Source organism: Oncorhynchus kisutch, linkage group LG10 (genome assembly GCF_002021735.2).
Source record: "Oncorhynchus kisutch isolate 150728-3 linkage group LG10, Okis_V2, whole genome shotgun sequence".
NCBI classification, from domain to species: Eukaryota; Metazoa; Chordata; class Actinopteri; order Salmoniformes; family Salmonidae; genus Oncorhynchus; species Oncorhynchus kisutch.
This window is the reverse complement of record NC_034183.2, coordinates 10,644,021-10,671,873: the sequence shown is the minus strand read 5'-3', so window position 1 is coordinate 10,671,873 and position 27,853 is coordinate 10,644,021. Positions and strand designations below refer to the sequence as shown.

Sequence of the window (27,853 nt, the reverse complement as noted above, 5' to 3'; positions counted from 1 at the left end):
CTACCCTTCTCTACACTTCTACCCTTTTCTACATGTCTACCCTTCTCTACACTTCTACACTTCTACCCTTCTCTACACTTCTACACGTCTACCCTTCTCTACACTTCTACCCTTTTCTACATGTCTACCCTTCTCTACACTTCTACACTTCTACCCTTCTCTACACTTCTACACGTCTACCCTTCTCTACACTTCTACACGTCTACCCTTCTCTACACTTCTACCCTTCTCTACACTTCTACCCTTTTCTACATGTCTACCCTTCTCTACACTTCTACACTTCTACCCTTCTCTACACTTCTACACGTCTACCCTTCTCTACACTTCTACCCTTTTCTACGTCTACCCTTCTCTACACTTCTACACTTCTACCCTTCTCTACACTTCTACACTTCTACCCTTCTCTACACTTCTACACATCTACCCTTCTCTACACTTCTACACGTCTACCCTTCTCTACACTTCTACACTTCTACCCTTCTCTACACTTCTACACGTCTACCCTTCTCTACACTTCTACACGTCTACCCTTCTCTACACTTCTACCCTTCTCTACACTTCTACCCTTCTGTAAAATTCTAGGCGTCTTCTCTTCCCTTCATACACCAATCCAATGGTTTTGAATTTAAAATATAATTGTATTTGACATATGCACCAATTACAATGGGTTTAGACTTACCTTGAATTGCTTGCTTACAAGCCCTTCACAATGATGCAGAATTAAACAAATATAATGAAAAGAAACATAGGTTTTTGGGATTTCTGCATCGCTGGGCACGGCTGGGTTTCCTTTTGTAATACGTTATAGTCTGCAAGCGTTGGAGCCGTCCTCCAAAATGGTCCTTTTGCATGTTTGATGCCTCGTCGGAGGTCATAGCAGGCTTTCTTGTAAGCGTCAATGCTCTGGGTCCCTTTCCTTGAAAGCAGTAGTGCTAGCCTTTGGCCCAGCATGGATATTGTCTGTGAACCATGTCTTTTGGTTTGTATACGTTCGTATAGTCACTGTGGGGACGACATCATCTGTGCAGTTATTGATGAAGCCCGTGACTGATGTGGTAAACTCCTCAATGCTATCTAAAAAAATCCCAGAACATATCCCTGTCTGTACCAGCAAAACAGTCTTGTAGCCTTGCGTCTGCTTCATCAGACCACTTCCGTATTGAGCACATCACTGGTACTTCCTGTTTGAGCTTTTGTTTGTAAACAAGAAGCAGGAGAATAGTGGTCAGATTTGCCGAAGGGAGGATGAGGTAGGGCCTTGGATGCATTTCTGTGACTAAAATAAAAGTGGTCTACAGTTTTACTGCCCCTAGTGTGCAGGAGACGTGTTGGTAAAATTGATGTAGAAAGTTGGAAGCTTGCGGGTCAATGGTTGATCAGTAGTACAGAGAGACTAGTATGCTACAACACCCTTCAGCCAGCCCCCATCCACCCTCTGTAAAATAGCTGCTTGCAGGCATTGTCCAACCGTGGCCAGGATTAAGTTGCACCAAGATGCTGATCTTGGGTCAATTTTGCATTTACCCCACTAATGGTTAAGGGTAAGATCGGGTAAGGTTGGCAGATCCTAGATCTGTACCTAAGGGAAACGTCACCCTGGAGCCCGTGGCCGCTAGATCCAACAAAAGCGAGATGCAGAGCAGGTGTCATCTGACAGATGAAAATAGTGTCTCAGTAACGGACACCGTGCTAACACACACAACACACATCTGACTTGGGCCTCTAATGGTTTTACAGCATTTAGATTTTGTAATGGCTAGCTGGCTACAGTACACACCCGGCCTGTTTTACTCGCGTGTGTGTGTGTGTGTGTGTGTGTGTGTGTGTGTGTGTGTGTGTGTGTGTGTGTGTGTGTGTGTGTGTGTGTGTGTGTGTGTGTGTGTGTGTGTGTGTGTGTGTGTGTGTGTGTGCGACTGTGTGTGTGTGTGTGTGTTTGTTTGTTTATGTGTTCATGTGTGTGTGTTCGCACATGTTTTCCTCACCATGGTTAATGCATGATGCCTAGAGCACTGACGCCTAACTAGAGAGCTGTCAGGATCCACCAGCCAAATCAACTCTCATCCCCTACTACATCAAATGGACTGAGTAGAGAAATGAAATGACAACGACAGCTACTGTTGCCCCAGCTACTGTTGCCCCAGCTACTGTTGCCCCAGCTACTGTTGCCCCAGCTACTGTTGGTCCAGCTACTGTTGGTCCAGCTACTGTTTCCACAGCTACTGTTGCCCAAGATACTGTTGCCCCAGCTACTGTTGGTCCAGCTACTTTTGGTCCAGCTACTGTTTCCCCAGCTACTGTTGGCCCAGCTACTGTTTCCCCAGCTACTGTTGCCCCAGCTACTGTTTCCCCAGCTACTCCAGCTACTGTTGCCCCACTTCTATTGCAGAAGGGTGTCAGAAACATACACTATACTTTATTTAGAGGTGGGAGGGGGTCAGTACCCAATAGTGCAGTTGGAGAGGGAGAGAAAGAACAACTGGACAGAGGGTTTATGTCAGAGTGAAAGCATAAAACTCAACATACTGTATGCCCAAACACCAGGAGTCAGGCCAGAGAGGAAAGGAGAAACACCAGGAGTCAGGCCAGAGAGGAAAGGAGAAACACCAGGAGTCAGGCCAGAGAGGAAAGGAGAAACACCAGGAGTCAGGCCAGAGAGGAAAGGAGAAACACCAGGAGTCAGGCCAGAGAGGAAAGGAGAAACACCAGGAGTCAGGCCAGAGAGGAAAGGAGAAACACCAGGAGTCAGGCCAGAGAGGAAAGGAGAAACACCAGGAGTTAGGCCAGAGAGGAAAGGAGAAACACCAGGAGTTAGGCCAGAGAGGAAAGGAGAAACACCAGGAATCAGGCCAGAGAGGAAAGGAGAAACACCAGGAGTCAGGCCAGAGAGGAAAGGAGAAACACCAGGAGTCAGGCCAGAGAGGAAAGGAGAAACACCAGGAGTTAGGTCAGAGAGGAAAGGAGAGATCCACTCTTTAGCATACACACACACACACACACACACACACACACACACACACACACACACACACACACACACACACACACACACACACACACACACACACACACACACACACACACACACACACACACACACACACACACATCCTTAAATCAGTGTTTAGGTCAACTGTTGGTGTGTGTTTGCTGTGTGTTGCGTGCTTGCTACCAGGTGTGTATGTGAGAGATGGAGCAAGAGAAAGACAAGGATGATATCTCTCCTCTCTACAAGTGGTGATCTCATGGGAGGCTGCTGTAGGCAGTTAAGGTTGGCTCTAAGCTCCTGGCAGTGTCCTCCCTCCAGGACTGTTGATGCTTGCCTGCTGCACACCGTCACACGTCTGTGGTTTCTGTTAAACACCATAAACACGTGCTTTTGGCACAACGCTGAGGCAGCCAGGTGATAAAAAGTCTGTTTACACCAAGCACAATCTCTGATACTTGGCGGGCCCAACAGATTTACAATGACAGCTCTGCCTGTGTGTGTGTGTGTGTGTGTGTGTGTGTGTGTGTGTCTGTGTGTGTGTGTGTGTGTCTGTGTGTGTGTGTGTGTGTGTGTATGAGAAAAATAGAAGCACTTTGGGACTTTCTTCCCACCTCAATCTCCTCTTCCTGGTCCTCCTCTTTTTCCTCTTCTCCTCCCTATTTCCTTCCTCCTCCCCCACTCATCTCCTATCTCTTCTTCTTCCTTCTTCTCTTTCTCTTCATCACCCTCCGTTTCTTCCTTCTTCATTCCATTTTCCCCTACTCCCTCTCTCTCTCTCCTTCCCTCTCTCTCCCCTTCTCCTTATCTCTCCCCTTCCCCTTATCTCTCCACTTCTCCCTCCCTCATTTTCTCTCCTTCGCTCCCTCTCTCTCTCTCTCGCTCCCTCTCTCTCCCTCGCCCTCCCGTTCTCCCTCGCTCTCCCCTTCTCCCTCTCTCTCCCCTTCTCCCATTCTCTCTCCCCTTCTCCCTCTCTCTCTCCCCTTCTCCCTCCCCTCTCCCTCTCTCCCACTCCCTCTCCCCTTCTCCTTCTCTCCCTCCCTCCCTCTCACTCTCTCTCTCTCTCTTTACCCTTCTCCCACTCTCTCCCATTCTCCCTCCCTCTCCTCTTCTCTCCCTCTCCCTCTTTCTTTCCCTCTCTCTCTCCCTTTCTCCCTCTCTCTCCCCTTCTCTCTCTCTCCCTCTCTCCTTTTCTCTCCCTCTCTGTCCTCTTCTCTCCCTTCCCCCTCTCTGTCCTCTTCTCTCCCTTCCCCCTCTCTCTCCCCTTCTATCTCTCTCCCTCTCGCCCCTTCTCCCTCTCTCCTCTTCTCCCTCTCTCTCACTCTCTCTCCCCTTCTCCCTCTATCCCTCTCGCTCCCCTTCTCCCTCTCTCCCCTTCTCTGGACTTTGTTCGCAAGTCGTTCATCACCTGAATAGCTCCTCTACTTTGGGAAGGTGTGGACAGTGTGGTATTTTTATCCATTCCCCAATCTAAACATCACTTGATCCTCACTCTGTAGGGTTAAGAAAGGAGGGAGAGATAGAAACCCATCTAGGGTAAAACACATCTCATCATCCTTTACTCCTCTCTTCTCCTCTCCATCCTCCTTTACTCCTCTCTTCTCCTCTCATCCTCATTTACTCCTCTCCATCCTCATTTACTCCTCTCTTCTCCTCTCCATCCTCCTTTACTCCTCTCTTCTCCTCTCCACCCTCCTTTACTCCTCTCTTCTCCTCTCCATCCTCCTTTACTCCTCTCTTCTCCTCTCCATCCTCATTTACTCCTCTCTTCTCCTCTCCATCCTCCTTTACTCCTCTCTTCTCCTATCCATCCTCATTTACTCCTCTCTTCTCATCTCCATCCTCCTTTACTCCTCTCTTCTCCTCTCCATCCTCATTTACTCCTCTCTTCTCCTCTCCATCCTCCTGCGTCTCGCTCTCCCTTCTTCCTCCTCTCTTCAGATGTTCATCAGCGTGGGGGGTATAAATCGTATAAACCCCCCCCACACTCACAGACACCCACGTTTCCCTCGTACAGCGCCAAAGCACAGACGTAGAGTAGAGATACAGGTTGTATTTTCTTTCCCTAAGTGCGTCTATAAATCCTCCCTCTAATTGTGTTTTATGTGAGGCCTAACAGACTGTATGTTTAGCTCTCATAGTGGGAGAAAGACACTCTTCCCTTGGTTGTAAATAGTCTACCAAATATATACAGTATATGTCAAGCTAGGCGTCCTTTCAGGTTGAGAAGACAAATTATCAACAAATTACAGGGGATTTTGACGGCAAAATTGCATCTTGTTATTAGGAATTGGACTTCCATGTTTTGAGTACACAGGGTGGGAAAGGCCTTTTGGAATTTGAAATATGTTTTGAAGTTCGCCTCTTTTGTAAGCATTTACATTTTGTTTCTTATGGGCTGCATCTCATACATAGTGCATTACTTTGGTTAAAAGTATTGCACTACTTTGGTTAAAAGTAGTGCATTACTTTGGTTAAAAGTAGTGCACTACATAAGGAATAGGGTGCCATTGGGAACGCATCCATTGCCTCCCTTTAATTGACCATTGTTCGTGTTCATCCCATGTGATCCCGCACAGCATGAACTTATTTACAATAATCATAATCCAGTGTTAACATGCTAGGCTTTAATGGGGCTGAATAACTTGTGTCTCAAATGGCACCCTATTCCCATAGGGTCCTGGTCAAAAGTAGTGCACTACATAGGGGATAGGGTGCCATTTGGGACACACTCCAAGTTAGTTGTATTCAAGCCTTTTGAGAGCCTCATGACCACAATAGCCTATGCGCAGACCTCTCAAACTAAAAATTAAGCCATTCAAATGCCCATGTGCTTATGAATACTTGTCCTTTTGTTAGGATCTAGTCCCACAGATGAGCCATTGTCCACTTAACCATTTTTTATCTAGAAAATCCCTTTGGGGGGTTTCCATACTGGAAGAGAAGAATGCCGTCTTGACTGCTTGACGTCTCCGGTATCTCTCTCTCTCTCTCTCATACACACTGGGGGCATAGAGATGAATGCTGAACATAATATTCAGAGAATCTAAAGAGACCCATTGAGAGATTTAGTGGAGTGGTTTCCATCGCATTCTGCTTAGCCAATAACATGTACCTTGAGTGACAGAACCAGGATACTATCTTGTGTGATCCTCTCCTCTCTCCTCCTGTAGAGACGACCTGTATGGAGAGACTTCTGTCTAAAGACTGGAAAGACAGGATGGAAAGACTGAATGCCAGCAAACTCCTAGGAGAGGTCAAAGGTGAGACTTTGCATCAAAGATGGCCGTTATTCATGGGGTATCCCACACTCTCTTGTAGTTACACTGCATTTGGAAAGTATTCAGACCCCTTGACTTTTTCCACATTCTTTTTTACGTTACAGCCTTATTATAGAATAGATTAAATAAAAAACATCCTCATCAATCTACACATAATGCCCCATAATGATGAAGCAAAAAACGTTTTATTTTATTTTAAATGTTAGCTAATTTATATATTTTTAAAACAGACCTTATTTACATAAGTATTCAGACCCTTTGCTATGAGACTCGAAATGGAGCTCAGGTGCATACTGTTTCCATTGAGCATCCTTGAGATGTTTCTACAACTTGATTGGCGTCCACCTGTGGTAAATTCAATTGATTGGACATGATTTGGAAAGGCACACACCTGTCTATATAAGTTCCCACAGTTGACAGTGCATGTCAGAGCAAAAACCAAGCCATGAGGTCGAAAGAATTGTCTGTAGAGCTCTGAGAGAGGATTGTGTCGAGGCACAGATCTGGTGGAAGAGTAGCAAAATGTTTGTGCAGCATCAAAGGCCCCAAAGAAGCAGTGGCCTCCATCATTCTTAAATGGAAGAGGTTTGGAACCACCAAGACTCTTCCTAGAGCTGGTCGCCCGGCTAAAATGAGCAATCGAGGGAGAAGGGCCTTGGTCAGGGAGTTGACCAAGAACCCAATGGTCACTCTGACAGAGCTCTAGAATTCCTCTGTGGAGATGGGAGAACCTTCCAGAAGGACAACCATCTCTGCAGCACTCCACCAATCAGGCCTTTATGGTAGAGTGGCCAAACGGAAGCCACTCCTCAGTAAAAGGCACATGACAGCCCACTAGGAATTGCCCAAAAGGCACCTAAAGACTCTCAGACCATGAGAAACAAGATTCTCTGGTCTGATGAAACCAATATAGAACTCTTTGGCCTGAATGCCAGGCGTCACGTCTAGAGGAAACTTGGCAACATCCCTATAGTGAAGCATGGAGGTGGCAGCATCATCATGCTGTGTGGATGTTTTTCAGCGGCAGAGACTGGGAGAGCAGTCAGGATCGAAGGAAAGATGAATGATGCAAAGTATAGAGAGATCCTTGATGAAAACCTGCTCCAGAGAGCTCAGGATCTCAGGCTGGGGGTGAAGGTTCACCTTCCAACAGGACAACGACCCTAAGCACACAGCCAAGACAACGCAGGAGTGGCTTTAGGACAAGACTCTGAATGTCCTTGAGTGGCCCAGCCAGAGCCAGGACTTGAACCCTGAAAATAGCTTTGCAGCGATGCTCCCCAGCCAACCTGACAGAGCTTGAGAAGATCTGCAGAGAAGAATGGAAGAAACTTCCCAAATACAGATGTGACAAGCTTGTAGCGTCATACCCAAGAAAACTCAAGGCTGTAATCGCTGCCAAAGGCGCTTCAACAAAGTACTGAGTAAAGGGTCTGAATACTTGTGTAAGCATTCTTTTCATGTCCAGGTTGAAATTATAACTTTGATTAAATGTATGTCAAATCAGTCCACTTTCTAATGTGTGTATTCCTCAGAAGTAACTTTGACAAGCCTATACACGAGGTGGGGTAAATGCTCTTATGTGCAAAGTAAGCCAATCTGAATTTGTAGTTAGGAAAGCTAACTGATTTCAGTGTGTTGAATTCAATTCAAACTCCCATTGGGAATAGCTTGTGAATAGACACAGGTGGAGGACGGTTACATAGAATCACACACAGGCATGTTTTAGCTGGATCTAGTTTACACTTGAATATCACATCAATTATGCTTTTACACACACACACACACACACACACACACACACACACACACACACACACACACACACACACACACACACACACACACACACACACACACACACACACACACACACACACACACACACTTAGAGAGAGAGAGAAAAAGTCTCATCCGTTAGTCTACTGCTTAGGTCTACTGCTTCATTAGCATGCAAACTAGGAGGCTTAAACGCATTAAGACCCACAGCGTGTTGAATGATGAATGAACAAGTGTTTTAGTGTGGTTAACATCTATACAGTTCTATGCATGCTTTTAGGATTGGCCGTGAGGCTGTATATTGTATGAAAGCTGACTTTCAGAGATGACTGTCTTTACCTCCTACCCATACCCACCATGGGCACGCACAAACCCACACACACACCCCAGTGGAGGCTGGTGGGAGGAGCTATAGGAGGACGAGCTCAATGTAATGGCTGGAATGGAATAATGCGGAAACCATATGTTTGATACCATTCCATTTATTCCATTCCAGCCATTACAATGAGCTCGTCCTCCTATAGCTCCTCCCACCAGCCTCCACTGACAGACACATACACACACTGAATGGGAATTATTTTATTTGAAACATTTCCCAGTTAATTTCACCATACTTCAGTCCTCCTCAGTGTCTGAGTAACAACGGCACAGGCTTATTATATCTGATAAAACAATAAAAAAAGATCATTAATAACTGATATCCTGCTGCAAAATCATCCAAGAATCTAAAAACATCTTACGCAACATGTTTCATACAGAATTTGCGCTGGTTTAAAGAAAATCCTCCTGGCATTGTAAAAAAAGAAAAAGAAAAAAAAGCCTTTAGTGAAATGTGTTGTTTTACAGGGTCAGTCATGGTAGTATGGCGCCCCTGGAGCAAAGTAGGGTTATATACCTTGATCAAGGCCACATCGACAGATTGTTTTTGGTTACTGCCCCAACACTCTAGCCGCTAGGATGAAAGTTCGATTGAGGGAGATAACATTATGACTACGTCTCAACTGGCACCACATTCCCTACATTGTGCACTACTTATGAACAGAGCCCAATAGGTCCTGGACAAAAGTAGTGCACTATATAGGGAATAGGGTGCCATTTGGGATTCACGCTTGATGAGCTTTCTGAATCCAACCCTCTCATTCCTCATCAATCTGCTCCTTCTTAGCGGCGCTCTGAAAATGCCATTTAGATTGCCCACTTAGAAAGGGCAGCATTTCCTCTGCAGATAACGTAAAAAATACACAGAAACACAAATTGGAACAGGATTGACATTGAGCCTCCTCACTTCAACTCTCATACTTAAGCAGCTGGAGCTGTCTCTCTCTCTCTCGTATTCATTTTCTCTACGTCTCTCTTTTTGTCTCGCTCTCCGACTCTTCGTCTCGCTCTCTCTCTCTCGTATGAATTTTCTCTACGTCTCTCTTTTTGTCTCGCTCTCCGACTCTTCGTCTCGCTCTCTCTCTCTCGTATTAATTTTCTCTACGTCTCTCTTTTTGTCTCGCTCTCCGACTCTTCGTCTCGCTCTCTCTCTCTCTCTCTCTCTCTCTCTCTCTCTCTCTCTCTCTCTCTCGCTCTCTCTCTCTCTCTCTCTCTCTCTCTCTCTCTCTCTCTCTCTCTCTCTCTCTCTCTCTCTCTCGCTCTCTCGCTCTCTCTCTCTCTCTCTCTCTCTCTCTCTCTCTCTCTCTCTCTCTTTCTCACTCACTCTCTCTTACACACAGAGCACTCTGTTCCACCAGCTGTGTCCTCACTTCAAAACACTGTGATTCAATTCAAACGGCCGACACTTCTTAATGCTCGACATGGAACGGGGACTAACCACAGAGAGATAGATGGATAGATATAGGACTGTTTTGCTGTGAATCACACGCAACACCATCAACATATTTGTTCATTCACAGTTATCTTTAGTCTTGACGAATCTTACAATATTCTCCCAGATTTTTCCTCCCGTTGGCCTGAGAAAACCTGTGTAATAGAGTGTTCGGTAACGTTAGTGTACCAGTCTTGGGTTTGAATCTGTGCCGTTTTTTAGATTTTTAATTGATAAAGGTTTAGGGAAGGAACCAGCCTAATATACAGAAGCAGTTGAGGTTCATTGACTATCTATCATCTTTTGACAGTTTATTAGGTACACCCATCTAGTACCGGGTCGGACCTAGGGCTGTGGTGGTCATGTCAGCTGGTGATTGTCAAGCAAATAACCGCAGGTCTCACGGTAATTAACCGTTGATTAACAAACACCTTTAGGGCCTCCCGGATGGCGCATCGGTCTAAGGTACTGCATCGCAAGCAGTGCTAGAGGCGTTAATACAGATCCGGGTTTGTTCCCGGGCTGTGCCACAACCGGCCGTGACCAGTTTAAACTGGTCTAAATAAATATGATGTGAAGAAAATGTTGTCCTTGTAAGGCCCTGATCTGGCTTTGCATTATGGCTGTGGGCTACACTAGTTAATTTAGCAGACAAGATTTGTGTAGAATTCTGTGGCATTATTTTATATTATTTTATAGTTTGAAGAATACAATTGAAGATAGCTGAATGAAATAGAAAGGATATCTTCTCCAATCGATTTGAGGGAGTGTGCACATGCTGCTATTCAGTGTTGAGCGGCTAACAAAGAAATAGGTACCCCTATATGCTTAATTTAGAGTTATTTATGTAACTTTAGTTGTGATGCTATATGTTTAGATTTTTAATACATTCTAAAGCTAGATGATTTGACTCTGATTTGAAAAAAGTCCCATGAAAGGCATGAGCTCTGCTTTGTTTTTTTTTTGCGCAGGCTTTGCACACTTCATCAGTCTTTAGTTCACAATTTCACAATTTCCTGGCTGCATCCCCTTTGTGTGGCCGTAATGCCCCTTAAAAAAAAATCCATGTCTTTTGAGGCTAGTGGTCGTTGTGCCCTTGGGCTGACTATAATAATTACAATTCCCTTCTCCCTGCTGCATGCCGAAGCACCCAACTCTCACTCACTTGGCTCTCCGTCATGTGTTCGGGTCTTTCTCATAGTCTGGGACAGTTGTGGGATGCGATAGATCCCAAATTAATACAACCACTAGCATAAAATAAACTGTTCAAGCAGTTGCCATACCAAGCGGTGATGCAGCCAGTCAAGATGCTCTCAATGGTGCAGCTGTAGAACGTTTTGAGGATCTAAGGGCCCATGCCAAATCTTTTCAGCCTCCTGAGGGGGAAGAGCCATTGCTGTGCCCTCTTCACCACTGTGTTGATATGTGTGGACCATGATAGTTCCTTAGTGATATGAACACCGATAAACTTGAAGCTCTCGACCCGTTCCACAACAGCCCTCCGTTTTCTGTAGGCTGTAGGATGTCTCATTGTTGCCGGTGATGGAGCTTATAACCTTTGTGTTGTCTGCAAATGTAATGATGGTGTTGTGCATGGCTACGCAGTTGTAGGTGAACAGTGAGTACAGGAGGGGACTACGCACGCACCCCTGAGGGGCCCCTGTGTTTAGGGTCATCATGATGAATGTGTTGTCGCCGAACCACACTACCTGGGGGTGGCCCGTCAAGAAGTCCAGGATCCAGTTCAGACGGAGGTGTTTATTCCCAGAGTCCTTAGCTTAGTGATGAGCTTGGAGGGCACAATGGTATTGAACACTGAGCTGTCGTCAATGAACAACATTCTCCAATAGGTGTTCCTTTTGTCCAGGTGGGAAAGGGCAGTGTGGAGTGCAATAGAGATTACGTCATCTGTAGATCTGTTAGGATGGTATGCGAATTGGAGTGGGTCCAGGGTGTCTGGGATGATTGTGTTTATGTGAGCCCTGACCAGCCTTTCAAAGTTATTCATGGCTACAGAACGGACTGCAACAGAACGACCAGAACGGGCTACGGGGCGATAGCCATTTAGAAAGGTTACCTTGGCGTGCTTGAGCACGGGGACTACGGTGGTCTGGTTGAAACATGTAGGTATTACAGTGAAGACACTTGCCAGCTGGTCAGCGGATGCTCTGAGTAATCGTCCTGGTAGTCCGTCTGGCCCTGCTGCCTTGTATGTTAACCTGTTTAAAGGTTACATGTCAGCTACGGAGAGCGTGATCACACAGTCTTCTGGAACAGCTGGTGCTCTCATATATAGCTCAGTGTTTCTAGCCTAGAAGCACGCATAGAAGGTATTTAGATATTCTGGTGGGCTCTCATCCCTGGACAGCTCGCGGCTGGGTTTCCCTTTGTAATCTGCGATAGTTTGCAAACCCTCGCACATCCGACGAGCGTCAGAGCCAGTGTAGTTGATCTTGGTTCTGTAGTTACACTTTGCCTGTCTGATAGTTCGTTGGAGGGCATAACAGGATTTCTTATAAGCGTCCGGGTTATGGCAGTTCTAGCCTTTAGCTCAGTGTGGATGTCATTTGTAATCCATGGCTTCTGGTTGGGATATGGGCGTACGTCACTGTGGGGACAACGTCGTCGATGCACTTAATGAAGCCGGTGAAAGATGTGGTAAACGCCTCAGTGCCATCAGAAGAATCCCTGAACATATTCCAGTCTGTGCTAGCGAAACTGTCCTGTAGCTTAACATCCACTTCATCGGACCATTTCCGTATTGAGTGCATCACTGGTACTTCCTGTTAGAATTTTTGCTTGTAAGCAGGAGTCAGGAGGATAGAGTTATGGTCAGATTTGCCAAATGGAATGAGATGGAGAGCTTTGTATGCATCTCTTTGTATAGAGTTAAGGCGATCTAGAGTTTTTTCACCTCTAGTTGCACAGGTGACATGCTGGTAGAAATGAGGTAAAACGAATTTCAGTTTTCCTGCAATAAAATCACTGGCCACTAGGAGCTCCGGCTCTGGGTGAGCATTTTCTTGTTTGCATATGACCCTATACAATTCGCTGAGTATGGTCTTAGTGCCAGCATCGGTTTGAGGTGGTAAATAGACAGCTATGAAAAATATAGATGAAAACTCTCTTGGTAAGTAGTGTGGTCTACAGCTTATCATGAGGTATTTTAACTCAGGCGAGCAGAACCTCGAGACTTCCTTAATATTAGAGATTGTGCACCAGCTGTTGTTAACAAAGAGACACACAACCCCTCCTCTAAGCTTCCCCGACACAGCCGTTCTGTCCTGCCGATGAATTGAAAAAAACATCTAGATTTCTATTTACCATGTCCTTTTTCAACCACGACTCAGAGAAACATTGAATATTAGTTCTTCAGATCACGTTGACAGGATAGTCTCGAACGGAGCTCATCCAGGTTGTTCTACTGTGATTGCACGTTCGCCAATAGCACGGGGGTTAGAGGCAATTTATTCACTATTCGATGTAGTCTTGTCAGGTATCCCGCACGCCGGTCTCTATAGCGCCGTCTCCTCATTCGAGTCTCGGGATTTGGGCCTGGTCCGCGATAATCAATGTGTCTTTCGCCTCTGACTCCTTGTCCAAATTGAGGTTAGTGATAGCTGTTCTGATGTCCAGAAGCTCTTTCCGGTCATAGGAAATGATGGCGGAAACAATGTGTACAAAAAAGTTACGATAGCCTAAGAAAAATATACAAGCCCGTAAAATGGCCACCATTCCCTCCGACGCTATTACTCATTGCACTTATAGAAGAAGGAAGGTAGAGGATTATGTCAATTTCCCCTGGGCTTCATCCATCCTCAGGCTTTTATCGTTACAGAAAGAGTTTCATAAAGGTGGTATCCCAAATGGCCCCATATCCACTTCATAGTGCACTACTTTTGGACCATCATAGTCAATAGATGGAACAGAGAGTCTTCAAGTGTATTCCACTCTTGCACTTATTGTAGATACACTGTTCTCTTAGTTACAAGAATCCATCTGGATAAAGCTACTGAAAGCTACTGAAAGCTACTGTATGGAAATCCTTTTTGCCAACACTTCCCACTGAAAACGGGTGAGAGAGACATCGTTGATTCCCGAATGCCTAACAAGCACACCGCAATTCCGGTGAACATTGGATGATGTCTAATGTATTTGACCATCTGCAATTTGAGTGGCAGTTAGCCTAGGTTAATAGGGGCAGGGTTGCTACTGAAAGGTTGCTGGTTTGATTCCAGGACCGGGTGGAAAGAATCTGAGAAGTTTTGAGCCAGCTATTAGAGGGTTGCTAGATACAAATCATAGAAAGATCTGCTGCTGTTGTGCCCTTGAAGAAAATATCTGTCTTGTATGGATTCATAAAGTATTCTTATTTAATTTAATAACATATATTTATAATGTACAGTATAATGGGAAATGTATTACTCTTTACATGCAGTGGAGAATGGATCAATGGAATGGAAAAGTGAACCATTGTTAACCAGATCTGGATGCATGCCAAATGGCATCCTGTACCTTATATAGTGCACTATAATTGTCCAGAGCCCTATGGGCCCTGGTCGAAAGTAGTGCACTACGTGGGGAATAAGGTGTCATTTTGGATGCATCCCTACAGATGCACTAATATCACTCTTTTACCTAGTCTAAGATACAGTCCACCCTTTTCTATACCAACTGTAGGAAGGAGACATCTCGGCAACAAAAGTGGCACAGTTCAGAGAAGGGAGACCTTGAATGGAATATAGCAGATAGAAAATGATCATGTATACATTCATATCTCACTTATGTGAGGTGAGTCATAGATGTATGTTTTCTCTCTCTTGCTCTTTCTCCTCCCCCCTCTTTCTTTCATACTACTTTCTCTCTTTATTTCTTTCTCCTCACTCTATCCCCCCATCCCTCCGTTTCTCCTCTCTCTCTCTCTCTCTCTCTCTCTCTCTCTCTCTCTCTCTCTCTCTCTCACTCTCTCTCTTTCTCTCTCTCTCACTCTCTCTCTTTCTCTCTCTCTGTTTCTCCTCTCTCTCTCTCTCTGTTTCTCCTCTCTCTCTGTTTCTCCTCTCTCTCTCTGTTTCTCCTCTCTCTGTGTCTCCTCTCTCTCTCTGTTTCTCCTCTCTCTCTCTCTCTGTTTCTCATCTCTCTCTGTTTCTCCTCTCTCTCTCTCTCTCTCTCTCTCTCTCTCTCTCTCTCTCTCTCTGTTTCTCCTCTCTCTCTCTGTTTCTCCTCTCTCTCTCTGTTCTCCTCTCTCTCTCTCTCTCTGTTTCTCCTCTCTCTCTGTTTCTCCTCTCTCTCTCTGTTTCTCCTCTCTCTCTCTGTTTCTCCTCTCTCTCTCTCTCTCTCTCTCTCTGTTTCTCCTCTCTCTCTCTGTTTTCTCCTCTCTCTCTCTCTCTCTCTGTTTCTCCTCTCTCTCTCTGTTTCTCCTCTCTCTCTCTGTTTCTCCTCTCTCTCTCTCTCTCTCTCTCTCTCTCTCTCTCTCTCTCTCTGTTTCTCCTCTCTCTCTGTTTCTCCTCTCTCTCTCTCTGTTTCTCCTCTCTCTCTCTCTGTTTCTCCTCTCTCTCTCTCTCTGTTTCTCCTCTCTCTCTCTGTTTCTCCTCTCTCTCTCTCTCTGTTTCTCCTCTCTCTCTCTCTCTCTCTCTCTCTCTCTCTCTCTCTCTCTCTCTCTGTTTCTCCTCTCTCTCTCTGTTTCTCTCCTCTCTCTCTCTGTTTCTCCTCTCTCTCTGTTTCTCCTCTCTCTCTCTCTGTTTCTCCTCTCTCTCTCTCTCTGTTTCTCCTCTCTCTCTCTCTCTCTCTCTGTTTCTCCTCTCTCTCTCTGTTTCTCCTCTCTCTCTCTCTCTCTCTCTCTCTCTCTGTTTCTCCCCTCTCTCTCTTTCTGTTTCCCCCCTCTCTCTTTCTGTTTCCCCCCTCTCTTTTTCTGTTTCTCCCCTGCCCTCTCTTTCTCACCCTCCTTTCTTCTGTCCCATCCCCTCTTTCTCTCCATCCCCTCTCTCGCTCTCTCTCCATCCTCCCCCTCTCTCTTTCTCCCCCCTTCTCTCTCTCTCTCTCTCTCTCTCTCACTCTCTCTCCATCCTCCCCCTCTCTCTTTCTCCTCCCCACTCTCTCTCTCTTTCCCCTCCCTCCCTCCTTCTCCCCCCTTCTCTCTCTCTCTCTCTCTCTCTCTCCATCCTCCCTCTCTCTCTTTCTCCTCCCCACTCTCTCTCTCTCTTTCCCCTCCCTCCCTCCTTCTCCCCCCACTCTCTCTCTCGCTCTCACTTTTTTCTCTCCGTCAGGTACCCCAGAGAGTTTGGAGGAGAAGGAGCGGCAGCTGTCCACCATGATCGGCCAGCTTATCAGCCTGCGGGAGCAGCTCCTGGCGGCCCACGACGAGCAGAAGAAGATGGCTGCGTCACAGATGGAGAAACAGAGGCAGCAAATGGAGCTGGCCCGCCAGCAGCAGGACCAGGTGTGTGTGTGTGTGTGTGTACTGTTTGTGTGTGTGTGTGTGTGTGTGTGTGTGTGTGTGTGTGTGTGTGTGTGTGTGTGTGTGTGTGTGTGTGTGTGTGTGTGTGTGTGTGTGTGTGTGTGTGTGTGTGTGTGTGTGTGTGTGTGTGCGTGCGTGCGTGCGTGCGATGAGTCTGAACATGTGTGTTGACAAATTATGTTTGGACAAGTTCTTTATTCCCATCACCCTATTATGAGACAACACATTCCATCACATCACAAAAGAAAAGTGAGCATGAGCAGTAGACGGACACATTCCAATATTAGCCTGTTATTTAGCTGTTCAGACATGATGGAATAATGACCTATATTGACGCCACTGAGAAGGCATGCCTAAATGAATCCTGACACATGTTTGGGTGGGTGACGTCCCGCAATGAACAGCCTGTAATTAAATCCATCACAATAAATATAAACAATGGGCCAGCAGTTTGTATTCTATTTTTTTCTCACTGAGTAGCTGGAGTAAACACTCCACCTTGTGTGGTTGGGCAATTCTAGCTGTCAGTCATTGCCCCTGATGACAGGTAGCCGAGGGGGAGTCAGGCTTGTGCCAGTCAGCCGTAAACATGTCAATCTCATTGCCGATAGCGTCTCTTGAATACGTGTTACTGCCAGTGTTACATAATCCACTAGGTTCACTCTCGTCCCCCAATATATACATCTTTGTCTCATTTTTGACTCAGCCCTTTCCCCTGATTTTCTCTTTTCCCTCCTGTTGCTGCTCTCTCTGTTCTATCACCTTAAATGTGAAAAATTTATATTTGTTTAAGCTCAAATGCCCTTCTTTCATATCATCTCTTTGTTCTCCATTCTTTCACGTCATCTTGTCTTTAGTCGTTCTCTTGTTTTATAATGTCTTGTTTTTGTCTCATTCTTTTCTCACTCTGTTCTGTCGGTCTTGTATCCTTAGCTTGCTGTGTTCAAACTCAAAACTCAAACTTTAAAGAATGTTTGCATGGCATTCCCTTTGTTCTGTGGTTTGTCTTTGTCTCCTCAACATCTCACATCTCCTTTTCTCATTCATGTCTCATTCTTTTCTCACTCCTGCCCTCTCAGATTGCGAGGCAACAGCAGCAGCTCATGCAGCAGCAGCACAAGATCAACGTTCTCCAGCAGCAGATACAGGTCAGTGTTGACTAATGTTCTCCAGCAGCAGATACAGGTCAGTGTTGACTAATGTTCTCCAGCAGCAGATACAGGTCAGTGTTGACTAATGTTCTCCAGCAGCAGATACAGGTCAGTGTTGACTAACGTTCTCCAGCAGCAGATACAGGTCAGTGTTGACTAATGTTCTCCAGCAGCAGATACAGGTCAGTGTTGACTAATGTTCTCCAGCAGCAGATACAGGTCAGTGTTGACTAATGTTCTCCAGCAGCAGATACAGGTCAGTGTTGACTAACGTTCTACAGCAGCAGATACAGGTCAGTGCTGACTAACGTTCTATAGCAGCAGATACAGGTCAGTGTTGACTAATGTTCTCCAGCAGCAGATACAGGTCAGTGTTGACTAACGTTCTACAGCAGCAGATACAGGTCAGTGTTGACTAACGTTCTACAGCAGCAGATACAGGTCAGTGATGACTAACGTTCTATAGCAGCAGATACAGGTCAGTGTTGACTAACGTTCTCCAGCAGCAGATACAGGTCAGTGCTGACTAACGTTCTCCAGCAGCAGACACAGGTCAGTGCTGACTAACGTTCTCCAGCAGCAGACACAGGTCAGTGTTGACTAACGTTCTACAGCAGCAGATACAGGTCAGTGATGACTAACGTTCTATAGCAGCAGATACAGGTCAGTGTTGACTAACGTTCTCCAGCAGCAGATACAGGTCAGTGCTGACTAACGTTCTCCAGCAGCAGACACAGTTCAGTGCTGACTAACGTTCTACAGCAGCAGATACAGTTCAGTGTTGACTAACGTTCTCCAGCAGCAGATACAGGTCAGTGTTGACTAATGTTCTCCAGCAGCAGACACAGTTCAGTGCTGACTAACGTTCTACAGCAGCAGATACAGGTCAGTGATGACTAACGTTCTCCAGCAGCAGATACAGGTCAGTGTTGACTAACGTTCTACAGCAGCAGATACAGGTCAGTGTTGACTAACGTTCTACAGCAGCAGATACAGGTCAGTGATGACTAACGTTCTATATCAGCAGATACAGGTCAGTGTTGACTAACGTTCTCCAGCAGCAGATACAGGTCAGTGCTGACTAACGTTCTCCAGCAGCAGACACAGTTCAGTGCTGACTAACGTTCTACAGCAGCAGATACAGGTCAGTGTTGACTAACGTTCTCCAGCAGCAGATACAGGTCAGTGCTGACTAACGTTCTATAGCAGCAGATACAGGTCAGTGATGACTAACGTTCTATAGCAGCAGATACAGGTCAGTGATGACTAACGTTCTATAGCAGCAGATACAGGTCAGTGTTGACTAACGTTCTCCAGCAGCAGATACAGGTCAGTGCTGACTAACGTTCTATAGCAGCAGATACAGGTCAGTGATGACTAACGTTCTATAGCAGCAGATACAGGTCAGTGATGACTAACGTTCTATAGCAGCAGATACAGGTCAGTGCTGACTAACGTTCTACAGCAGCAGATACAGGTCAGTGCTGACTAACGTTCTACAGCAGCAGATACAGGTCAGTGTTGACTAATGTTCTACAGCAGCAGATACAGGTCAGTGCTGACTAACGTTCTACAGCAGCAGATACAGGTCAGTGTTGACTAACGTTCTATAGCAGCAGATACAGGTCAGTGCTGACTAACGTTCTCCAGCAGCAGATACAGTTCAGTGATGACTAACGTTCTCCAGCAGCAGATACAGGTCAGTGCTGACTAACGTTCTACAGCAGCAGATACAGGTCAGTGCTGACTAACGTTCTCCAGCAGCAGATACAGGTCAGTGTTGACTAACGTTCTACAGCAGCAGATACAGGTCAGTGCTGACTAACGTTCTATAGCAGCAGATACAGTTCAGTGATGACTAACGTTCTACAGCAGCAGATACAGTTCAGTGATGACTAACGTTCTACAGCAGCAGATACAGTTCAGTGCTGACTAACGTTCTATAGCAGCAGATACAGGTCAGTGTTGACTAACGTTCTACAGCAGCAGATACAGTTCAGTGCTGACTAACGTTCTACAGCAGCAGATACAGGTCAGTGATGACTAACGTTCTACAGCAGCAGATACAGGTCAGTGCTGACTAACGTTCTACAGCAGCAGATACAGGTCAGTGCTGACTAACGTTCTCCAGCAGCAGACACAGGTCAGTGTTGACTAACGTTCTCCAGCAGCAGATACAGGTCAGTGCTGACTAACGTTCTATAGCAGCAGATACAGGTCAGTGCTGACTAACGTTCTCCAGCAGCAGACACAGGTCAGTGTTGACTAACGTTCTACAGCAGCAGATACAGGTCAGTGTTGACTAACGTTCTACAGCAGCAGATACAGGTCAGTGCTGACTAACGTTCTACAGCAGCAGATACAGGTCAGTGCTGACTAACGTTCTACAGCAGCAGATACAGGTCAGTGCTGACTAACGTTCTCCAGCAGCAGATACAGGTCAGTGCTGACTAACGTTCTCCAGCAGCAGATACAGGTCAGTGTTGACTAACGTTCTACAGCAGCAGATACAGGTCAGTGCTGACTAACGTTCTCCAGCAGCAGATACAGGTCAGTGCTGACTAACGTTCTACAGCAGCAGATACAGGTCAGTGCTGACTAACGTTCTATAGCAGCAGATACAGGTCAGTGTTGACTAACGTTCTATAGCAGCAGATACAGGTCAGTGCTGACTAACGTTCTATAGCAGCAGATACAGGTCAGTGCTGACTAATGTTCTATAGCAGCAGAAACAGGTCAGTGCTGACTAACGTTCTCCAGCAGCAGACACAGTTCAGTGCTGACTAACGTTCTACAGCAGCAGATACAGGTCAGTGCTGACTAATGTTCTATAGCAGCAGATACAGGTCAGTGCTGACTAACGTTCTATAGCAGCAGATACAGGTCAGTGATGACTAACGTTCTATAGCAGCAGATACAGGTCAGTGATGACTAACGTTCTACAGCAGCAGATACAGGTCAGTGCTGACTAACGTTCTACAGCAGCAGATACAGGTCAGTGATGACTAACGTTCTACAGCAGCAGATACAGGTCAGTGATGACTAACGTTCTATAGCAGCAGATACAGGTCAGTGTTGACTAATGTTCTCCAGCAGCAGATACAGGTCAGTGCTGACTAACGTTCTATAGCAGCAGATACAGTTCAGTGATGACTAACGTTCTACAGCAGCAGACACAGTTCAGTGCTGACTAACGTTCTCCAGCAGCAGACACAGTTCAGTGATGACTAACGTTCTCCAGCAGCAGATACAGGTCAGTGATGACTAACGTTCTATAGCAGCAGATACAGGTCAGTGCTGACTAACGTTCTCCAGCAGCAGACACAGTTCAGTGCTGACTAACGTTCTACAGCAGCAGATACAGGTCAGTGATGACTAACGTTCTACAGCAGCAGATACAGGTCAGTGATGACTAACGTTCTATAGCAGCAGATACAGGTCAGTGATGACTAACGTTCTCCAGCAGCAGACACAGTTCAGTGCTGACTAACGTTCTACAGCAGCAGATACAGGTCAGTGTTGACTAACGTTCTACAGCAGCAGATACAGGTCAGTGCTGACTAACGTTCTACAGCAGCAGATACAGGTCAGTGTTGACTAACGTTCTACAGCAGCAGATACAGGTCAGTGCTGACTAACGTTCTACAGCAGCAGATACAGGTCAGTGCTGACTGTTCACTGTACCTATTAATTCTCTCTTATCTTAGTCATGTGTTCATACACACACACGTCCACATGCACACACACGTGTATCAATCAAATCTAATTGTATTTGTCACATGCTTCGTAAACAACCGGTGTAGACGAACAGTGAAATGCTTACTTAAGGGACATCCCAACAATGCAGAGAGACATTTTTTTTTAAATAATAGAAAAAAAATAACACGAGGAATAAATACACAATGAGAAATGAATAATTGGCCAATATTCACAGGGTACCAGTACAGAGTCAATGTGTAGGGGTACGAGGTCATTGAGGTAGATATGTACATGTAGGTAGGGGTAAAGTGACTAGGCAACAGGATAGATAATAAATAGTAGCAGCAGCGTATGTGATGAGTCAAAAGAGTTAGTGCAAAAAGGGACAATGCAGATGGTCCTGATAGATATTTGGTTAGCTATTTAGCTGTCCATTTAGCAGTCTTATGTCTTGGGGGAAGAAGCTGTTCAGGGTGTTGTTGGTTCCAGGCTTGGTACATTGGTACCACTTGCTGTGCAGTAGCAGAGAGAACAGTCTATGATTTGGGTGGCTGGAGTCTTTGACAATTTTAGGGCCTTCCTCTGACACCACCTGGTATAGAAGTCTTGGATGGCAGGGAGCTTGGCCCCAGTGAAGTACTGGGCCTCATGCACTACCCTCTGTAGCGCCTTTGGGTCAGATGCCAAGCAGTTGCCATACCAAGCGCTGAAACAGCCAGTCTAGATGCTCTCAATGGTGCAACTATATCCGTTTTTAAGGGTCTGAGGGACCATGCCAAATCTTTTCAGCATCCTGAGGGGAAAGAGGCATTGACGTGCCTACATCGCGACTGTGTTGGTGTATAAGTAAGTAGCCTTGCCTTGTGTGAGCCGGAATGGAGGAGGAGCCTAAATCCTGTTTCTGTAGTATGAGGCAGCCTTACCTCCAATCTATCTCCTTAATGCTGAGTGCCTGGTCCCATTTTTATAGTTTTTGGTATGTCTCGGCCAGGGATGGAACTCACAATCTTCCACTCTTATGGCGGACACTCCTTAGTTAATTCCTTAGTGATTTGGACACTGAAGAACTTGAAGCTCTCAACCCGCTCCACTATAAGCCCCAGCGATGTGAATGGGGGTGGGCTCGGCCCTCAGTTTCATGTAGTCCATGATCAGCTCCTTTGTGTCACTGATGTTGAGGGAGAGGTTGTTGTCCTGACATCACACTGCCAGGTCACGGATCTCTTCCCTATAGTCTGTCTCATCATCGTTGGTGATCAAGAAAGCACTCACAAATGTCCACACACACACACACTAATCCCTGTAATTGACCTGTTTATAGGGGCTTCATTTGCTGGGTCATTGATCATGTCTTGATCAATAGACTATTGAATCCCTACTATCAGCTTCTCTCTATTACCTCTTCTATTTATCAACCCCGTCTCCTTCCTTTCTCCGCATGTTTTCTCCTCTAGTTCGCTCAATCATACTGTTCATCTATTTGCCTCTTGCTACAGTACTTGCTGCCACTCCATTTCTCACACTCTTTCACACTCACCTACGAATATCTCCCGCTTGTCTCTTTCATTCTCATTCCTTCTATCGTAAACTGCTGCAGAGTTTTCTCTCATTCTCCCTTTTCACAAAATTAACTTTTCCAACTGATCCGTCTTCACCACTGGTTCTGACTGGTTGTAAAGACACTGACCCAGAGAGTCAGCCACAGGCTCACTGTGGCTGGGGGAGGCAGTGAGCAAGGGCCCCTGTTCTCTGGAGGTGTTGTGCTTTTAACAAGACTTTCTTTTACAATGCCCCCCTCTGCTTTTAATAAACCACAGATCTGAGTTCATTAGGACCGGGCCTCAGGGGAGAGAGGGTGTGTGTGTGTGTGTGTGTGTGTGTGTGTGTGTGAGACAGTAAAAATACTACTCTCTATGATCACACTGCCTTACGGTGTGTTTTAATGTTGTTGAGAGAAGTTTGGTGTTGGCACGTCTGCAGCTGTCAAGAAGTGCATACAGCAGACCTGGGTTCAAATACTATTTGAAATACTTTCAGCGTTTCCTTTAGCCTCCCTGGAGTGTCAGGTGGGCGGGGTTTTACACCTTTCAGACTTCAGACTCTATCTTCTCTATTGTTACAGGCAAGCTCAATCGAGCACAGATTAAGTATTTGAAATAGTTTCAAATAGTATTTTCAACCAGGTGTGTCATACAGTGCCTCTCAATGCATTTCTAACGCTCTTAAACATGCTAAGTCATTTGAAAGAGCTATGTAAACTTAGATTGCATTGAACAATGCCATTGAGCACACATCAACTCCATCATCCCAGACACCCTGGACCCACTCCAATTTGCATACCGCCCTAACAGATCCATAGAAGACGCAATCTCAATTGCACTCCACACTGCTCTCACCCACCTAGATAAGAGGCATTCCTATATGAGAATGCTTTTCATTGACTACAGCTCAGCTTTCAACATCATTGTCCCCTCCAAGTTTGTCACATAGCTTAGGACCCTGGGACTGAACACCTCCCTATGTAACTGGATCCTGGACTTCCTGACGGGCCACCCCCTGGTGGCGAGGGTAGGCAACATCACCTCCGCCACACTGACCCTCAACATGGGAGCCCCACAGGGGTGTGTGTTTAGTCCCCTCCTGTTCACCCACGACTGCGTGGACACGCATGACTCCAACACCATCATCAAGTTTGCTGATGACACGACGGTGGTAGGCCTGATCACCAACGACAATGAGACAGCCTACAGGGAGGAGGTCAGAGAACTGTTAGAGAACTGGCGGTGTGGTGCAGGAGCAACTGTGCGAGCACACCCCCATCCACATCGACGGCGCTGCATTGAGAGCTTCTTGTTCCTCTGTGTCCAAATCACGTTGAGGATTATAATAAATACCTTTGATGTCATACAAGTAAACAAGAGAGAACTCAAGCCATTTACAGTATGAACGTTTATGATCACTATGTTGATGTACAGTTACAAGATGGCACATGTTATACTCTGGGTTGTCCTGAACACAATGTGTGTCTTATTTTGAAGAAAATTTGCTGAGTAACACACACTTGAATGGACTGTGTTCCAAACAAAAACCCTACAATTGTACTTGCTTCAGTTCCTCGATGGCAAAGCTAGGAGAGCTCAAAAAAAGCACCTTATAGTTGGATCTTTGCTTGAGTCATAAAAGTGCATTGAAATGACTTTACTAGATGTTGTGCAGAAGAGACAGCAGTTAAACCTCTCACTCAAACCGTTGTAATAGTTTCTTTCCTGTCTTCCAAAATGTCAGTGCATTTTCTTATTATGTTACTGAATGTATCCGGAGTATTTTCAGATGTTATTATCAACCAAAGTGGTGAAAAGTACAGTAAATATATAATATAAATGCTTTAGGCTAATTTCCAGCAGTGTAAAGGGTTAAACACACTGGCAGCGCAGCACCACAAGAACAGCCAGTCTGCTACTACTTATCACCTCCAGACCTACTTATTCTAGGGCCCAATGCTCTAAGGGACTGACCAAGGGCTACTGTTTGGGGTTCATACCCTGGGCTGTATCCCAAATGGCACACTATTCCCTACATTTTGCACTACTTTGGAGAAAGAAAGAAAAACGTAGTGCACTCCATAGGGAATAGGGTGCCATTTGGGATTCAGTCTTGGCCTGTACTGTACCTTGGGGCCATCCAGATGACATCAGCATGATCCTGTGTTAAATTCTGTACCCCCGTTCAGATCTTTACTTCCCAGAAGTAACTTGTTAAACAGATGAAAGATGATTAGAGGCATTTACTGTAAGTCCTTCATTCATAGCAATTTGGATGAATGGAAATGACCAAACTTTTTCCTTTTTATGAATCCAAACGTACAACCGTTTACGTAGAATATGTTGTTTTTCTTTCTCTGGGTGTAATGAGTGTTTGTCAGTCCTGTGTTTTATTGTGAGGGAGTGCCCAGTTCAAAGTGACACCGGTTTCCTGTCATGTGGTTTTAAATGTTCTGTAGAAACAGTAGGGAACTTCCAAGGGTTAAAAGAAAGCTTCCGACAGCCTCCCGGTTACACACTCAAGCCACACACACGCACACATTTCCTCAGGGCCACAAAGTCAGGCCCAAACCTCAGAGGCCGGGCAAAACTAACCAGACTAATTAATGACCTCAAACTCCCACTCCTCCTCTTTTCATCGCTTCATTCTGCCCTCTCTCTGTTCTTCACCTACCTCCTCTTTTCATCGCTTCATTCTGCCCTCTCTCTGTTCTTCACCTACCTCCTCTTTTCATCGCTTCATTCTGCCCTCTCTCTGTTCTTCACCTACCTCCTCTTTTCATCGCTTCATTCTGCCCTCTCTCTGTTCTTCACCTACCTCCTCTTTTCATCGCTTCATTCTGCCCTCTCTCTGTTCTTCACCTACCTCCTCTTTTCATCGCTTCATTCTGCCCTCTCTCTGTTCTTCACCTACCTCCTCTTTTCATCGCTTCATTCTGCCCTCTCTCTGTTCTTCACCTACCTCCTCTTTTCATCGCATCATTCTGCCCTCTCTCTGTTCTTCACCTACCTCCTCTTTTCATCGCTTCATCCTGCCCTCTCTCTGTTCTTCACCTACCTCCTCTTTTCATCGCTTCATTCTGCCCTCTTTCTGTTCTTCACCGACCTCCTCTTTTCATCGCTTCATTCTGCCCTCTCTCTGTTCTTCACCTACCTCCTCTTTTCATCGCTTCATTCTGCCCTCTCTCTGTTCTTCACCTACCTCCTCTTTTCATCGCTTCATTCTGCCCTCTCTCTGTTCTTCACCTACCTCCTCTTTTCATCGCTTCATTCTGCCCTCTCTCTGTTCTTCACCTACCTCCTCTTTTCATCGCTTCATTCTGCCCTCTCTCTGTTCTTCACCTACCTCCTCTTTTCATCGCTTCATTCTGCCCTCTCTCTGTTCTTCACCTACCTCCTCTTTTCATCGCTTCATTCTGCCCTCTCTCTGTTCTTCACCTACCTCCTCTTTTCATCGCTTCATTCTGCCCTCTCTCTGTTCTTCACCTACCTCCTCTTTTCATCGCTTCATTCTGCCCTCTCTCTGTTCTTCACCTACCTCCTCTTTTCATCGCTTCATTCTGCCCTCTCTCTGTTCTTCACCTACCTCCTCTTTTCATCGCTTCATTCTGCCCTCTCTCTGTTCTTCACCTACCTCCTCTTTTCATCGCTTCATTCTGCCCTCTCTCTGTTCTTCACCTACCTCCTCTTTTCATCGCTTCATTCTGCCCTCTCTCTGTTCTTCACCTACCTCCTCTTTTCATCGCTTCATTCTGCCCTCTCTCTGTTCTTCACCTACCTCCTCTTGCTTACATTTTTGCTCACTTTTTTTGTGTGTTCCTCATCCCTCCCTTGTTCTTCACCTCCTCTTGGAAGATCTTCATCTGCTCCTCCTCTTCCCTTCGCGTTGCTTTTTCTCATCTCTTTTTGTTCCCATTCTTGATATTTTTTAAATAGCTTATTTTTTTCTTCCTCGCCTCCCTATTCTAACACCCTCTCTAAGACCCTCTCTTCTCTCTTCTCTCTTCTCTTCTCTCTTCTCTCGTCTCTCTTCTCTCTCGCTCTCATCAGTCTTTTCAAATGTTTTCATCTTCACCTTGTATTTTCTATTTTATTTCCTCATATGTAGAATAGTTTTATTCTCTTTCTGCCCTTAAACCTGACCTTGTCCATTCTACCCAGTAGGTAATGTCGTCGCTCCTTACCAATCAGGTGTAAAATGAAGTGAGCTCTCTTGTCAATAGCCAGTATAAGAATTGCTGCCGTGAGGTGAAGTCTGTGCTGTTAGTCCACTAAAGCCACATTAAGACCTAATAGTGCACACAAATGACCAATAGATGCCACCTCAGCAACCAGTAGTGGACACAATGGCTCGTAAAGCCGTTGGGCCAACTGCAATGTTGAAACAAATTCAGCAACTATGGAAAATGACAAGAATGGTGTGAACCATTATGGTAATGGGCTTGTAAGGGATTTGTCTAGAGCTAATGCTGCTGTCAATGCACACAGTGACAGAGGATATGTAAATCAGGTGTGTTAGTGCTAGGTCAAAAACTAAAACGCGTGCCCTTTGGGTCCCCAGGACCAGGATTGGGAAACACTGGCTTAGTGTATTATGATTTAAAAGATGATGATAATCTGTGGTTTGAAAGCATACAAACTGTAGCTCTGCCTACCAAGCTAAACTAGCCACATAAATCAAATGGGAACGGACAGGAATCTCTCTATTTCTCCCACTATCCCTCTGTCTTTCTCTTCATTTCTCTCTCTCTCTCTCTCTCTCTTTTGCTCTTTCTGTCTGTCTGTCTGTCTGTCTGTCTGTCTGTCTGTCTGTCTGTCTGTCTGTCTGTCTGTCTGTCTGTCTGTCTGTCTGTCTGTCTGTCTGTCTGTCTGTCTGTCTGTCTGTCTGTCTGTCTGTCTGTCTGTCTGTCTGTCTGTCTGTCTGTCTGTCTGTCTGTCTGTCTGTCTGTCTGTCTGTCTGTCTGTCTGTCTGTCTGTCTCTCTCTCTCTCTCTCTCTCTCTCTCTCTCTCTCTCTCTCTCTCTCTCTCTCTGTGTCCCCCTCTCTCTCTCTCTCTCTCTGCCCCCCCCTCTCTCTCTCTTTCTCTCTCATCCACAGCCTTTACTGTGCCCACCACACCCCAGTCTTTACACAGTAGGACCATTAATACCGTGTGC

The 27,853-nt window shown here is 45.7% G+C and overlaps 1 protein-coding gene across 4 annotated transcripts in view; it reads left to right on the top strand.

Annotated features, from left to right (window-relative positions):
• Window positions 1–27,853, top strand: part of LOC109897717 (transcription factor SOX-6) — a 174,748-nt gene that overhangs the window by 81,753 nt on the left and 65,142 nt on the right. For 3 of the 4 annotated variants that reach the window (XM_031833044.1, XM_031833045.1, XM_031833046.1), the window contains 3 exons: window positions 6,157–6,246; window positions 16,117–16,289; window positions 17,387–17,455. In XM_031833044.1, the coding sequence (XP_031688904.1) occupies window positions 6,157–6,246; window positions 16,117–16,289; window positions 17,387–17,455 (332 nt within the window). The remainder of the gene's footprint in view (window positions 1–6,156; window positions 6,247–16,116; window positions 16,290–17,386; window positions 17,456–27,853) is intronic. The other variant, XM_031833047.1, reaches the window with a different exon arrangement.